This window comes from Montipora capricornis, chromosome 3 (assembly GCF_036669925.1).
Source record: "Montipora capricornis isolate CH-2021 chromosome 3, ASM3666992v2, whole genome shotgun sequence".
NCBI lineage: Eukaryota > Metazoa > Cnidaria > Anthozoa > Scleractinia > Acroporidae > Montipora > Montipora capricornis.
In genome coordinates this window covers 75,299,850-75,316,205 of record NC_090885.1, presented here as the reverse complement: position 1 = coordinate 75,316,205, position 16,356 = coordinate 75,299,850, and the positions used below count along the sequence as shown (strand labels likewise).

General features: G+C 37.8%; 2 protein-coding genes across 2 annotated transcripts in view; one reads left to right on the top strand and one right to left on the bottom strand.

The window, feature by feature from the left end:
• The first annotated feature begins 337 nt into the window (after positions 1 to 337).
• LOC138044139 (palmitoyltransferase ZDHHC16-like) lies at positions 338 to 14,435 on the top strand. The gene is made up of 10 exons (XM_068890804.1): positions 338 to 877; positions 3,162 to 3,353; positions 4,379 to 4,430; positions 5,077 to 5,125; positions 5,559 to 5,587; positions 7,034 to 7,167; positions 7,671 to 7,742; positions 8,719 to 8,925; positions 9,823 to 9,893; positions 10,211 to 14,435. Exons 1-10 carry the CDS (start codon positions 728 to 730, stop codon positions 10,326 to 10,328), a joined length of 1,074 nt encoding a protein of 357 aa, XP_068746905.1. The 5' UTR covers positions 338 to 727; the 3' UTR covers positions 10,329 to 14,435.
• LOC138044138 (retinoid-inducible serine carboxypeptidase-like) overlaps positions 13,313 to 16,356 on the bottom strand; it is a 3,105-nt gene continuing 61 nt past the window's right edge. Inside the window, exons 1-2 of the mRNA XM_068890803.1 lie at positions 15,872 to 16,356; positions 13,313 to 14,657 (exon numbers count right to left, since the gene is read on the bottom strand). The exon at positions 15,872 to 16,356 is cut by the window's right edge and continues 61 nt beyond it. Coding sequence (XP_068746904.1) covers positions 13,714 to 14,657; positions 15,872 to 16,271 — 1,344 coding nt within the window. The 5' untranslated portion in view covers positions 16,272 to 16,356 and the 3' untranslated portion in view covers positions 13,313 to 13,713. The remainder of the gene's footprint in view (positions 14,658 to 15,871) is intronic.

Genomic DNA, 16,356 nt, shown 5'->3' with positions numbered 1-16,356 from the left:
CTTTCAATAAAATGCGGAGCTCAATCTACAAATGGGTTTTTCGCTACCGTCAATCAAATGTTCGGCGGCTCCTCCAAGCTTCCGACTATTGCCGAGCGCGAAGTAATCAAATCAAATCGATGAGCACAGTTCAAACAACACAGTCGGAAGCTGGGAGGAGCCGCCGGACATTTGATTGACGGTAGCCAGGAGAAAAACGCATTTGTCGATTTAGAGTCCGCATGTGATCTGATCGTCGAAAACTGTTCCAGGCTCCCAGATAGTCGAGAAAATGAAAAGAACTGCGTGTGAAAAGCGAGTGTGGGGGCCTGGAACAAGCTAAAGACAAGTTGCAAACTCCACCAAGTGCATTTACCAAGTGCAACACCCAAAAACATCTTGCTCGCGGGGGAGACCTGGCCCCAGTTGTTCAAACGATGTGCATAGCGCTATATATACACTGGATAAATCACTATCCACTGTATAACCCAATTTAATTGGTTTTGCTAGTGTTTATCCGCTGGATAGTGATTTCTGATTTATGCGTCGCCTGGCGCAATTTGGATAGCTCTCCCTATTCCCCTGAACGTGCAACTCGATATGGCTGTCAAACGAGTTTAAAAAGGAAAATTTTTAGACTATATATTCCTTTATGTACCGGAGAGCTATGAAAGGAAGATGATCTTGATTTCACCACTTTGTAGTTGCTTTAAAGGTGGTATAGCATCATTCTGGGCGAGAAATAACCATGAAAAGCTGTGTCGAACGTTTGAAGGTCGTTCTGTTCGCTTTACGATCTTTGACTTTTAATTCTGGCACCTCACAAGCCGTTGTTTTAGACACAATATTTGAACCTGTCTTCTCGGTTGTTGATCATCTTGCGAGGATTATTGGACCGGTACGTATCCTTGTTGTAGTTGAAAAATCTTTTGAGACTTCCAAATCAATGGAAAAGAGCCTTTGCATTTGATCATGCATTTAGTGTACATACATATTGCACAGCCGTTTTCTCGGTGATCTGGCCAGGGACCAGATGGGAGGCTTGAGGCGATCTTGCAATGATCAAGGCTTTCTTTCTTTTCTTTGTAAATGATGTTATAATTTAATATGCTGAGAAAAATTAGCGAGTAATGTGACGAGTAAATTATGTGAGATGCATACATTTATTGTAGAATGTCATCAAGCACAAAAATAAGCATTTGAAATAACAGTCAAGGCTGCTGCCTAAGAAAATTTTAAAGGGGCCCTCAGAGCTAAACGCCGAGAACTTAGGAGCCCAACATATGAAGTGAAAGGTGTTGCTGTGAAAAATTAAGGAGCCCAGAGCTATTCTTTGGGAGCCCCAGGCTACCGGGCTCCTGTTAGGTAACAGCCTTGACAGTGTTACAATTTTGCATCCATCTTACTCTTAAAGGGGACATAGTTTTAAGTAGATGAGGAGGCTGATGACTCATTGACTCCCTACCTGTCTCCCATTAACAAGTAAAATCGTCTGGCACTAGACAAATACATTTGTAAAATCTATTAGGTCTCACTCCTAGGTGTGAATGGGTTACTGGGCCTTTCAATAACAAGCGGACTCTTAAATTCAAAGGTCAACCAACAAATGCGTTTTTCGCTACCATCAATCAAATGTTTGGCGGCTCCTCCCAGCTTCCGACTATGTTGACTGAACTGGGCTCAACGATGTGATTTGATACTTGACAGTAGTCAGAGGCTTGGAGGAGCCGCCGGACATTTGATTGGCCGGGTGGTAGCGAAAAACAAATTTGTCGGTTGACCTTTGAAGTTAAGAGTCTGTATGTTATTGAAAGGTGCAGTAAGTTGAAGTTGTCATAGAATGGCGTATATCAACTATGATTCAAGACACACATGATGTTACTTTTGAAGAGAAGAGCACGAAGGGCATTAGACAGGGCTTGAAATTAACGAAAAAATCCAGTTGCAATTTTGCCACAAGATGTGAAAATTAGTTGAGGTTTTGCAAATTTTAGTCACCATATTATTGCGCTGCATTAATTGTACTGTCAGTGGTTTAGCAAAGCAAAATATAACCTTGCAATACCTGTGTGTAAAGAAACCGCTAAAAATGGCAAAATGATCGAAGGAATGGAGTTGTGCACTAACACCGCAGTTAAAAAATTACGCTACAATTTCACAATCTTCAGATTGAAAGAAACAAAATAGTTTTGTCATTTTTTTATTTTAGCAAAAGTTGCTGCAAAGTGGCAACTGCTAACCGTTTTGTTTCGAAATAGCGAAGGTAAAAACAAGTCACAAATTTGCTACATTCTCCAGATATTGTTTTCGCAAGGCAGAAAATTCAGTCGCAAATGCCACTGTATCGTCAAATTTGGTTGCAATCTCAAGCTCCGTTAGAGAACAGTTTTTGAAGTTATCAAAGTCGGCATGCTCTTGTAATTCTGGCCCCAGTTGTTCAAAAGGTGGATAGTACTATCCGCCGGATTAATCACTATCCATTGGATAGTGCAATTGGCTTCGCCAATACTTATCCACTGGATAGCGATTTATCCGGTGGATAGCTCTATCCAGCGTTTGAACAACTGGGGCCTGGACAGATCTTTACCTTTACCTCCTTAGAGTGGCACTTACAGATTTTACTCTGTCTAATGAGAGATGATCTTACTTGTCAACGGGGGCTGGTTCAGGGACCTGTGAAATTGTTGACAATGTTTGCTGCCACCCAAAACTACATGTATGCCTCCTTATATCCTTTTCCCTCCCAATTGAGTGGTATTAATTTTATTGACGTTACTCTGACTCTAATGCGGGATGATTTTACTAGTGAATGTGGGCCAGTTTAGAGTTTAGAGGACATACATGTATAAAAGGGTTTAAGCATAAACAAGGCATTGACCAGTATGGTATCTCGGGGTTTCTCGAGTGCATGGTTTTCCATCCATGCTATACCTTATTCGCCATAGCTGGTGAATCTGTGATGGAATCAGAAGAGCATCACTGAACGATCTGCTCAAAATATATTTGAAAAAAGATTGAGTTTACAAGTTAGTAACATGAGAAACAATCACAGTTTGGTGATAATCTGAGTTAGAAGTATGACAAATAATCCACATTAAATTTTCAGTAATTTTAAGCTCACACTACATGTACAGTATTGCATGTACATGATTGATTCTTATAATGTTTTGCTCTGTTTTCAGGCCTTTGTTCTGTTGGTGATAAGCCTGACGACATCAGTAGTTGTGATTTATTATGCATTTTTATTGCCAGTTATCTTGGAATACAGCATTCCGTGGGTCATCTTTCATCTGGTGACAGCACATTGGCTGCTCATGAACATTGTTTTTCATTATTTTAAAGCTGTCTTTACATCACCTGGTGATGTTCCAAAGGTAATTTAATTATTTTTTTGTTCAAAACGGAATAAACAGTAATGTTTGATTTGTTTTACAGAATCTTTCAACTTCGATTTCAATGTAAATCCTAGTGAACTAATAGTAGTTTGTAGATTATTAATATTAAAATTACTCTTTTGTAAAATTAGTTATCAGTAGTTATCAACAAAATTCAAATCTATTATTACAATACTATATAATATATAGCAACTTTATTCATTTAATTCAATGAAAGGGAAGGATACTGTACCTGCAGTCAGGTTATCCCTCTCGAGGGTATCTGCCAACAACCGGATGTAATTGACTGAGAGTCGATTCTGATGAGGGAGGAAAACCAGAGTAACCGCAGAAAACCCCTTGGAATCAGATTGAAATCGACAAAAATTCAGCCCACATACGACCAGAGGCCAGGGTTGAACCTGGGTCACAGAGGTGGGGGTTGTGGTTGATATAATACTGCTAAACCACCCTGACTCCCCTTTATTATAGTGTCTACATTTTACTCTTTTATCTACATTTACTCTTTACTTGGGATTTAGAACCTTGAATTACACGCAGCTGCTCACCACACCATTGGGAAGAAGAGGACTGGTGCAGCATGATACATCTGGCCTAGTGCTTACATGCTTCCTTGAAAGTTAGGATGAAATACTCACCCCTAATCTGTGATGACCTCATACTTAGAACTTTTTTTTTTTCAAAAACCAGTTATCTTTGCATTCAAGCCACAGTTAACAGGTACCTACTGTAACAGTGGTCTTCAATATACAATGGGTAGAAGAAATCTTGGGAGACAGATGGGTGAAGATGCTAGAGGAGACAGAGGTGTTGCTAGCAAAATGCAGGCAAGCTGCATGACAAAGCAGATGCCTACAATATGACCCTGGCTTAACAAAATTAATGTACATTCAGACTTCATGTGTCTGAAGCTATAATTGAACTATTACTGACAGTAAGACATTGGTATTTCATCCAACCCTTGTAAGGTTTATCTGTGAAACATTATTTTGAACTTATTTTAGGATTCAAACTCTGAGGATGTTCAAAATGGGAAATTTCAGATTTGTAGAAAATGTAAGTTTTGAAAAAAAAAATACTGGAAGCAAGTACAGTAGGGATGCATTTGAAAAACTGATGCTTTGATGAATGACAGAATTTATTAGTTTCCAATGTAATATCCAACATTTCAACTGTAGTAGGTGACTTTAAAAATGATGCGAGGGTATACAACATTCTACACAAAAGACTTCTGACAGAAATATCATGTCTTAATTTTAAATGTATTTAAATTAGGCATAATATTATTATAATATTATACAGTCATGTAAAACAGGCAGTCAACTTTAGGCCCACTGTCTGAGGAAAAAATCTCAAAGCTATGTTTAACATCTGCTCACAAGTCAAGACTTGTATGTTGTCAGCAGAAATAATTACTTACAATAATAATTACTTACAATAATAATGTGTACTGTTATGGTTACAGTTGTACTCTTCAGCGCAATTCTTAATGTATGGAACTGGGATGCCATTTCTAAAACTTGGAAACATTCATACAATATGATTTTATGCTATATTAATATAATTATAGTTATTATCAAGGAAATTTGATTCATATTTTTGTCATTTAAAAATATAACAATCATTATCCACTGGATTCAACCATTGTGCATATAATTATCTTTTGGAGATCTGACATAATTGAAAAAGTGATTTCTTCTAGGTATTAAAGTTAAACCACCTAGGAGCCACCACTGTTCTGTGTGCAAGAGGTGAGATCAATAATTTTTTTTAAATTAAATTGTTCTTTATAGCTGAAACATTAATCAGTGTCTTACAATAAACAAGCTAAATGTTTTATATTGAGTTTGAAAATGGAACTACCTACTGGTACTTGCACGTGTTAATGTGTTGAAAAATAACAATCTGTGGTGTACCCAGGACTAGTTCTCACCTGGTTTCATAGCTGAGTTTGTTGAGCGAAAGTGATCTAAACTGGAGGGTTAAATTCAGTTAGTCAGCTAGCTGAAAATACCATTGTGCTGACACATAAAAAAGGTGCTTCTTCCAGTTTGTTGAAACTCTATTCATTTAAATGTTAACATTTTGTACTGGGCAAATACCGTCAATTCTAAAGATGATAATAATTTATTAATATTATTAAGTAAACGTAACAATTTGTTCATTAATTTTGTTCATTTAAAGGTGTATTTTAAAGATGGACCACCACTGCCGTATCCTTGAAATTGTAACTGTAACTTTCAAAGGTTTACTTTTAGTAAATCAACATCTCTATTCTGGCACTAGTATTTTTTTTCATTCTGGGTCCTGGGACCCGCATGTCTGGCCAAATTGGGGTCTCAAGCATTTTTTGGGGGTCCTGAAATCTTGGTGACCCTCTGTGAGGAAGAAATTTTTGTTTAAGTTATGAGAAAGAGTTTCAGCTAGAGTAACCAACTTTCTGATCTTTTTCTCAAGTTCTGTATCACTGAGGCATTCCTATCCAGCATTGTCACGGGCAGCTTTGAGCTCTTCTTGAGACTGAGCAATACTGCTGCTGTACTTTTGTGAACCACCTGATTCATGTACCATACAAGTGCTGATTGCTGGAAATTTTTGCATCCAGTCGTAGGTGAGTTTTTCTTTCCAGCTTTTACCTGGTCCTTACAAATCATACTTATCACCTAAATTCCTTGTTTGCAACCATCCAAACTCTTTCAGCCAATTTTAGCCAAATTATATCTAGTAAAAAATTACCATGTCTTCAACATTTCTCAGTTCCTTTTCAGGAAGCAAACAAAATGGCAGGATCTCAATTAAGTTTCCCGGATGTTTAGTCATTTTCACCAGTCTCCTTTGCATGGCTAAATCGAAATATGGCGACCACTACATTAATACTTGACTTCATTATTTATGATTAATTTATCTTTTTGGATGTGACTTGCCCAAAGAACAGAATATACTTACAAATCAAAGCAAGTGGAGTGAGCAATTTAAGAAGTGCTTTGCATCCTGGGATGCATTAAAATTTTGACAAGGTTGCTGTCGAACAGTTGCCCAGTCACGCCTTATTTGCGAGTGCAGGTGACCAAATTTCTGAACGAGTAGCCGGAACAGGCGCCTAACTTTTGTATCACAACTGAAGGTTATTCATCTTCACTTTCTTGTAAATTTGATCCCAGCTGGAGATTATACGATGAAAAAAGCTACATGTATGGTTGGAGAGAACGGCATCTAGTAAGCAAATTCCACAAAAAAACGACTCTTTAACTTGTCAACATGGTCATACTGCTAAAGGCTTTCATTGCGTTACTTCCTGGTAGCGCACGGAGCCTGGGTCGCAAGGTGATTCCCAATATGGAAATGCTATGTCCATATGTTTTTTTTCTGGGCTCTTTAAAAAATGACTCGGGCTACTTACTTTTGATGTTGTACATATAATTGGAGAACTTTAGTTTGGAGACAGGTTTCTAAATGCAACACTTTAATGAAGAGCCTCTCATTTGTTGAGAAGCAGGCGCAAGCAATAAGTTCATTTATTATTACTGTATTGCTGGATATTTTACCTTGACTGTGGTAAGAAGCCTGTATATGTGTTCAGAAGCAGTTATTATTATAATTGTATATTGCTGACAATGTTAATTTTAATTTTAGTTTCCTTAACCCTAAATTGCTGATAGCATGGATTAATAACTGCGTTGGTCATTTTAACCACAAGTATTTTATATCATTTTGCACATTTATGTGTTTGGGAACTCTTTATGTCACCATATCTTCCAGAAATCTCTTTATCAGACATTTCACATATGACTGGGTAAGTGTTAATTTATTGATTGTTACACTGTTGCATTAATGCGACCAAAGAGCCAAAATGAAAAATATCATTATCAAAATTAGTGACTTTTTCATTGGTCATCTTTCAAAACCACCCACATTCTTCGGCTGGTTGTTTTCTCAATACAGTTAACCCAAGGATGATCCTTTGGGGGAATTATTCCATTTAAAAGTTACCATTTGTACACTTGTGACTGAAAAGAAAACGCAAACAACCATTTCCTTTGAGACTGTCTTATGATTATGAATGCACAATTTGCTTACACATCTTGAGTGGTGACAATTCCTGGTGCATTCACTGCCTTCAGCTTTCTTTATAGAGGGTGTTTAATCACTGTGTAGGCTATACTTTAGGATAACAGTAACATCCTCCTCAACAGGAGAATTCTCCATAATAACAATAATACATCGTAATGTTGAAGTACTTTGAGGCTCACATCCAACTATATATGTCATATTACTGTTGCTTTTATTTATCAACAGAATGACACATTCAACAGAAGCTCAGATATAGTAAAAATGCAGAATTCATCAGCATTAGCTAACAAACTCAAGGTGAGTTTATAAAATTAATAGACTAACACCTACACTACCGGTAGTTCGTTGAGCATTGAGAAAACAAAATAAACAATTGAAATATCAAAATGTATCAATGATTTTGTCTTTAAGTTAGTACAATGTAGTATATTACATGTATAACTGCTGTACATGTACAGGCAAAAATTCCAGGATGTTGTTTGGCTGAGAGCACGTCAATAAATCCCAAACAGTGTGCAGAAAAGTGAAATTAGTGCAGATAGTTGAAATTTTGGGTAAGATTTTTGCACATGACATAATTTATTATTAATAAAACTTGCACGATTTTTCTCATGCAATGGGCCCTTTGCAGCTGTCGATGACAAGGTACAAAACCTGCCACACTGGAGAGCAAATCTAAGACAAAGAAAATTTAAATTAAGTTGCTTTGTTTTAGGTGTCCCAGTGAGCAATTTGCTCTCTAGCTTAATGACAGTTTTTGTACCATGTGATCGTCAGCTGCAAAGGTCCCATAATTTAGAATAAATATTAAGTACTTGTGTTAATGTTTTAAAAGACTGCAAATTGCACTCGCCCTACAAACTTGTGCAATTTTGTTCGTCTTTTATTCCAAATTGGCCTCGAAATCATGTGATTAGCTAATATACAAATATCAAAGCACTACCAGTAATAAAATTAATCAGGGGAGGATCTAGGGGGAGGGTGCGGGGGGTGTGCCACCTCCCCCCTGAGATGACCTGTGGCTTTCTCATACAACTGGTGGTCTGCAAGGGAAAAAAAACGTCAGCAGACAGCTCTCCCTCAAAAGAAAAATCCGGGGCCTGCTCCTGATAAATTTCAGTATAAAATTATGTACATGTACCAACCAACTTAAGTGACACATTACTGTAAACAATAAAATTTACTGTAGACTAAAACTTCATAAAACAAGACACAACACTTTTACAGTATGTTCCTATTTGATTATTATTTTCTTGTTCTTTAATTGCTTCAGCTAGACATTTACCTTCCCTCAAAAGAAGACAGTGGGTCACAGTCTGAGCGTCGCTGTATTCTATTTGTTTTCATGCTTTGCTCTGCTGTCACCATATCTCTTGGAATTTTAACTGCATGGCACTTTAGACTGATCAGCTCTGGTGAGACATCAATCGAATGGCACATCAATAAGGAAGATGCCAAAAAGTTAAGGAAACAAGGCTTGGTGGGTGCAAATTTTTTTTTTTTTTAATTCCTGTTGATAGTTTTTCTTTTATTGATCATGAACTGCTTGTGTTAACCAAGGAATGAGTTTTTACTTACCGTGCTTAACAATAATAACATTATGTTAAATGGAATAATAATAATAATAATAATAATAATAATAATAATAATAATAATAATAATAATAATAATAATAATAATAATAATAATAATAATAATAATAATAATAATAATTGTTATAGGAGCATTGGGGACCTATACAGACAGACTGGAAATTTATACCTAGAGGATATCCATGTTGGGCTTCAGACCCACACAATGCAGAAGACCGTGCTGTTGGGCTCAGCCCGGATCCTGAGACAAGTTTTGGATTGCTGAGGCTGCTTGTTGCACCTTGCGCCAGAACTTCCAGCATGATATTGCTGTGATTTGGGACACATAATAATAATAATAATAATATAATGATAACTAGTCGTATAAACATAACAAATTTCTTTAATTTTCCAGACATGTTTTGACGGTACATCTGTCATCTTCAGTGTTACATATTTTGAAATCGTCGTTGAATATGTCAAAATATGTAACACTGAAGATGATGGATGTACCGCCAAAACATGTCTGGAAAATTAAAGAATGTTGTTATGTTTATACTACTATCTATATTGTTGCTGCTATCTAGACCTTTTGGATAATGATAACGGTAATTAAATAAAAAAATCTTTTAAGGGGTGCTTGAAAGGAAAATAGTTTTTGAAGTAGAAGCAGATGTTGTTAATTATTTCGCCCCTCCCCACTTATTAAACACATCTGACATTGAAGCAGGATGAAGGAAAATCTGGGCAAAAAATTAACACTCATCAATAGGAGTGATTCTATTAATATTTTTCTTTAATTTCAGGTTTTTAGGAACCCTTATGATTATGGCATTTTGAGTAACTGGAGAATGCTTCTGGGGCTGGTGGATGGAAGGTTAGTCAACTATTTTATGTTAGTGCCATCTGAAAATAACTTTAATGTAGTACAGGAATCAACTTACATGTGCAATGTCCATATAATTTACCCTGCTTCCTAAAATGTGAACCACAACCTATGAACTGGCTTTGCTAAAACGAAGATGCGACTGAGGTTAGGGTTAGCCTAACCTAGACCTACATAGGTTAGCTGACCTAAATGTAGATTACGCTAACCCTAACCCTAACCCTTGCCCTTGACCTCACCCTCGTTTTTGCAACATCGGCCCATGAACATTCTAGAATGAACTAATATTGCTTTGGTATTCTCTACAGGTCGTGGCTGCACCTTCTTCTGCCTTCATCTCATCCTCCATTTGGTGATGGCATCACTTGGGCACCATTACCGGAAGTACTCAAAGATGATGCAAAAGGGAAATTGCATTTTGTTTAAAATAATATTTGCTATGTCCAAGTGTATTTTACTATGTGCCAGTTAGAACAAAAATTAATTTTAATATAAAAGCAAAAGAGTTCCTTCAGTTGAGGGAATGATTGTTCTGAGTTAGTTGAAATGGAGGTACATACAATTGTACAGTATCATTTTTCCTCCTTCAAACAGACTCGTATTTTAAGTGCATTTTTAAGTGTATTTTTGAATATTTATGTTAACTAGGTATTTAATAATGAAAATCGCTTTTTAAACCTAAGAAATGTATCACAATACAGGGATCCACATTCATTTTTTATCTAAGTCGTCAGCCGGGCAACCCAAAATTTGTCCTGGCATAATATGCCCCGGACAAATTTTGGGTTGCCCGGGTAAAAATGCGGAAGTATAGAAAATGGTCGATAAAATTACTTGTAACTTGAACATGCATTTGTGTCTTATTTTACACTCTCCTCAGAAATTACGAATTTTAACTCTGGATTATTATGTTATTTGCACCGCAGAAACCCGATTTACAGTGGTCCATATCTGCCACGGCAAAACGTACTTGAATGTAGCTTACAAAGTTACGATTCAAATACCCAAAGTTTCGACTCTCCTGTCCAGTGTCTTTCTTTTGTATGCTTCCAAGACTTTGTTTTTCCTGTTCGTAAGCAGCAGGTTCTGCTCCGCTTACTTTCCTTTTTGCTGGAGGTGACGGAACACCTTGTAACTATTATGAAAACGCCACATTATCAGCGGAGACCACGAGTCACTCTTTGCCCTTTGCCAAATGACTTGCTAACAATCATGCGGTGAGAGACGGTGAGATACATGAAAAGTGAGCCTGCAATCGTTTCATGGAAAATACAGCGTGGTCAAAAATGGGCCCAAACTTGAAATTTCATTGCTGAGGAAAGCTGTATGTTTATTCCTTATTTTCTGAAAGTTTCCATTGAACGAAAAGCGATCAGATCGGAAGTTCATTCTATATTATAACATTTGATAACACTCATAAAAAGACATTTATTAAAGCATCACTCGTCCAACGGACTACCGGACGACTGCGAGGGTGGATCCCTGCAATAGTTGAACTAATAATCCCCTGTGTAAAAAAAGGCATCTCCAATATATTCTTAATTGATGAAAGAATACAATACATTTAATTTCTAATAAAAGACAGCTTATAAAGTTAAAGTTTAAAAAAAATGTATTTTGATATAAAAACTTTGACTGGCAGAAAAAAAATAATAATATAGAACTATTGTAGTTTCTTCCCTTTCAGCCATTCTATCACATGTTTGCAATATTATTGTGTGTAAAAATTTTGGGCATGTGCCACTCAACAAAAACTCTGGTTTTCAAAAATTCCATGAGCCCAAACCTTACCCAATCAGCTGGGCAAACATATTGTAATTTTGATCCCATCAAAGTATCACATGCTGGGCATGTTTTGGGTGGAAACAGCGAGACGTGTATGGTCAAATGAAATGTGCCATTTCGATTTGACCGGTTGGATTTGACATTCCAGGGGCCCGTTTCTCGGAAGTCCCGAAAATGTTTCGGCCCCGAAAAGCCATTTGTAAACCTGCCAACCCCTTGTTCAGGAACGCCGATCTTTAAACATGTTTTCAAGGTAACAAAGAGCAAACTGACTGTGAAGTTTGACGACTTAATTCCTCTCCGTTCTTGAGATACAGTGGGAATTGTGACACCCGAAAATGGCCCGACCCGTAAAGTTTCGGGACTTTCGAGAAACGGGCCTCAGACCACCGAGAAGGGGAGAAACTTCTGTAATTTCTGTAACCCCGTAACTTCTGTAATCCCGTAATTTCTGTATCACCGCAATTTCTGTAATCCCGCAACTTCTGTAATCCTGTAACTTCTGTAACCCCGTAATTTCTGTTATCATGTAGCTTCTGCCCGGTAATTTCTGTAACCCCGTAATTTCTGTTACCGTACCTTCCGTTACCCCGTAATTTGAGTTACCTGTAACTTCTGTAACCCATTAACTCCTGTAAGCTTCTGTTTTTGGTGTCTCAGTGTTGATCATGTTTCCCGAAACATCTTTTCTAGTTTATCTACCTATTTGACTAAGACGGGGTTTAACCTGAAAGCCTTTTTCCGCTGTTTAAAAAGAATTCAATGGAAACATGCTCGCGTTTCAAAAAACGTAGAAACTCTGTTCATCGAACGAATCGATGTCTTGGGCTATTTGGGTGCTTGATTTTTTTTGTAAAGATTAGTAATTTTTTGGGAAATAAAATATGGTGCATATTAAATGTAGTTTAAAAATAAAAATTCAAATTTGAAGTTTAGAATTACGATATGGACACAGTAGGACGTCCCCTACTGTTTGTCAGTGTTCCAGAAATAATCTGCTTTCTTTCACTTCATTCAACCTCTTAAAATTTCAATCAGCTCAGATCCATTTGTTTTCCCACCTTAAGCCGTTATTAGCTACCTTCCTGGTTCTGCTAGCCGTTATGATTTAATTCCTCTTTCGTCTTAAGATTTTTCTGCTTATAACTTTGCAAAATGAGGGGTTGTTCACAGGGGTAGTCCATGGACCGGTTCCATGAAGGGTTCATGGCCAGGGTCCACAGGGATGGTCTATGGACCTAGGGTCCATGTTTCAGTTTTCATGACTGATGGATGACAAAGCGGAAACTTGCAACTACCGGGAATATTACTGTAGTCAAAGGTGGTCTGTTCGTATCTTTCTTTTGCTTTCTTCAGTTCATTTCTTTGCTTTTCTTTTCTTTTCTTTGTTTCACGAACGTGAATAATGTTCAACCTAATTTAGAACTACGAGCTTCAAATTAAGTTTTCCTTTGAAGAGTAAACGACCCGACAAAATGTCCGGCCACCCAAGGAGTTGACCGGACAAAACTTATGTTTTGAGCGGACATTGTCCGTTGACCGGCCGTTATTTGATGCACTGAGTTACAAACAACAGAGATAAACTTTGAAAAACTGTTAGGCTAAACAGTTTACAAAAACCCTAATTCCATTCTTAATCCACTTTAATCTTCTTCATTTTTGCTCATCCCTGCCTTCTTTTGTATTTGCTCTTTTACTCAGAACTTTCTAACCCTTCAAATTATGTTTAAAGTTGCTGCACTTATTATTTTTTATTCGTTTGATGTGATTGTCAGTTCCCAGCCTCTGCGTTTGGCTTAATTTCGTGAAAAAGTCCGTTTAATTTCAACACGGATTATGTCCTTATGGTTACAAAGATTTCATGTACATCCACCGTACATCTATTCCTGAGGACTGCAAATTATCAATCATTAACATTTGCAATGAGACCTAACCGAAAAAGAACTTCAATGATAAGCATGTCATTGTAAATAGGTAGTTGTTAACAAACACGACACTTTGCATTTGTCGCCATGGCAGAAACATCTCAGTCAATAATTCTTTTTACCATTTCCAAAGCCATTTCTCCATTATCAGTTGGGACCATATGCCCTGCCTTCATTATGTAATACAGTTCTAAATTCTTGTAAGCCTTATAAAATGCCCCGGTGTTTCTATCTTTCATGCCAGAGGGAGGATAAAGTGGCACTCGGTCGGTTTTTAGAAAATCTGCAAGCCCATCCCAATCAAGCTTTGCAATCCATACTTCAGCGCCTAGAGTACCACAGATAATGTCCAATTGACCTTGATAGATCACCACTTTCATTCCATATTGCAAAAGCTCACTGACATCGGATATGACTGGTTTCATGAAATCCTCAGACTGGTACTTGAAGACATCAGCAGATTGGCCTCCCCAAGTAACGTTGCAAGGGATGATACCTAACTTATCTCTTATTGGCCCATTCATAAGTGCTGTTAGAGGGTCCTCATAGAGACGGCCAACATGACGAGCATATAAACTATCAAGTGTAGTCTCACCTGTGGACTTCAACTGGGGAAAGGGAGGAGAATAGTGTTTAAGAACATTATAAATGTCAACATGGTCTGTTGTCTTTTCAATGACATTTTCAGTTTCATCCCAGAGCTGAGTGGCTTTTGCGTACTGACCAGATGCAACAGCATCAGCTGTAGCTTGAGCTGCCGCGTTCACTTGCTTCAGATCTTTATCATCTAGCTGGGAAAAAGCATAAAGATAAGGTCCCCAAGATAATACAGAATCCACTGGTGATATCCACGAGTCCCCCAGAGCAACTCCCCTGAAGTTACACTTGATGCTCCCAGCTTGGATGGCTTTGAACAATGCCACACCAAATGAAGATGTATACTTGCCTCCATAGGACTCACAGAAAATGTAAAATGGAATATTTTGGAAAACTGTGTATGTCTCTAGGAAAGCTTTAAAGAGGACAATAAGGTCATCTGTTATTCCTAGTAAATTAAAGCAAAGAAAATCACAGTGAGTCAGTAAGCTGACAACTTGGTTCACAACATCCCTGACTGCACCTTCAATCATTATAATATCCATTGATAGCCATTGTTATTGACTGATTCATGGCATTGTATAGAGCTTGCGTTGATTTAAAGAGATCAAGTGTGTCTATAATGAGTTTTTTCCCTCTTAACTTGTAGCGCCCATATAGTAAAAACGTAAATAAATATTTCTTTATGATGCTCACATAAAAGCATTTTTAAAGTAAGAAGAATGGAGAGGTCCACTCAATTCTCTGAAATTCTGTAACCTTCCCATACATCTTCTAAAACCCCCAAAGTACCCCCCCACCACATCCCTAGGAAACTTTCTTGCAGTAGATCACGCGGAATTTACATGACCTACGCGGTCAAAATACGTCTCGTGTGACAGCATCAGTAAAAGCATAAACTTCGTCGTTTTGGCAAAATTATGGCCCGCTATTTAAAACAGAAGTTCCTATTCTTGGGTTGCACGTGACGTCACAAAAAACTAAAGAGCCTTTTGAGTTTTTATCTTGATCAGCGACAAGAGGTTTTAAAAATATATCTGTTTGCATGTTTTCAACTCGGTACCGTGCTTCGTTTCGAAAATTGAGCAGTTTGAATTTCAGAGTTTTTAACAGCGCGTGGCATATATTGTTGACGGCTTTCGAAAAACACGCCAGTTGCATAAAAACATCGATTTCCCTCGTGTTTTTGTGGCCTAAACAGCCAATATACTAGGAGACGTGTCTATACGAATGTTTGCTAGCTCATTATACAGCAGAAAGTGTTAAAGACAGCCAAACTAAATTCCGGATGTTTCTACAAGTTCCGGCCGCCTCCATACTAAACTCGAAAAATTTGAGTAATAAATTTCGCCGAATAACTTAAGTACGGAATATCGCACAGCCCTTAGACTTGGACCTGTTGTTTACTTATTCCTCTTCTGTAACATTTCCATCTCTTGACTCAATGGAATGGTAAGCGATTTATGTTTTCACTTTCGTGACATGCGACCCAAGAATAAGGTGTTTCGATTTATAAATTCGCATGTATTTATGTTATCGATCTTTATCGAAACTATTCAAAGCTAATTAGCATATATACGCTGTCCTTGCAAGGAACAAACTTGGAAATCAAGCTCATGAGTGATATTTTTATGAAGAGAACAATTATGGGCCTCAACGCACCAGTTATGTTTGTTGTAAAAGCCCTTACGTCCGTAACGTAACTGTAGCCTGTTCCAACTGGATTATCCACGAACAGCACATTGGCAGCTCGAAGCCAAGTTGTATTGCGCGGTTTCAGATCGACTGTTAGTGGTCCCAGCTCCTCAAAATTTCCAAATCCAGTGGACGATCCTCCAGGGCCACCTTGGAGCCACATTACAAGTGGCTTATTCAGGCGCTGAGATGGATCGGTTGTCTGGGCGCCATAAAGCCACCAGAACATAAAGGCGTTCTCTCTCACATTTACGTAACTCCAATCTTCGTCTGGTATTGGGAATGATTCGGAAGCTGCAAATGAAGTGCCTGCAGCAAAATAAAGGGAAAGAGCGACAAATGCTGAAACAAAGCTTATGCCCACCATTCTTCCCAGTCGCCAGTTGTTTAGATCCTTGAAAAATCGCAGACCATTAGATTAAGTAAGAGTACTCGTCCGATATGTGACGACC

Excerpts from the sequence above, each read along its gene's own strand:
- LOC138044139 (XM_068890804.1), top strand. The coding sequence starts at position 728 with ATGAAAAGCTGTGTCGAACGTTTGAAGGTCGTTCTGTTCGCTTTACGA. Across the intron at positions 878-3,161 it reads TTGCGAGGATTATTGGACCG|GCCTTTGTTCTGTTGGTGAT; the intron begins GTACGTATCCTT and ends CTCTGTTTTCAG. Across the intron at positions 5,126-5,558 it reads CACTGTTCTGTGTGCAAGAG|GTGTATTTTAAAGATGGACC; the intron begins GTGAGATCAATA and ends GTTCATTTAAAG.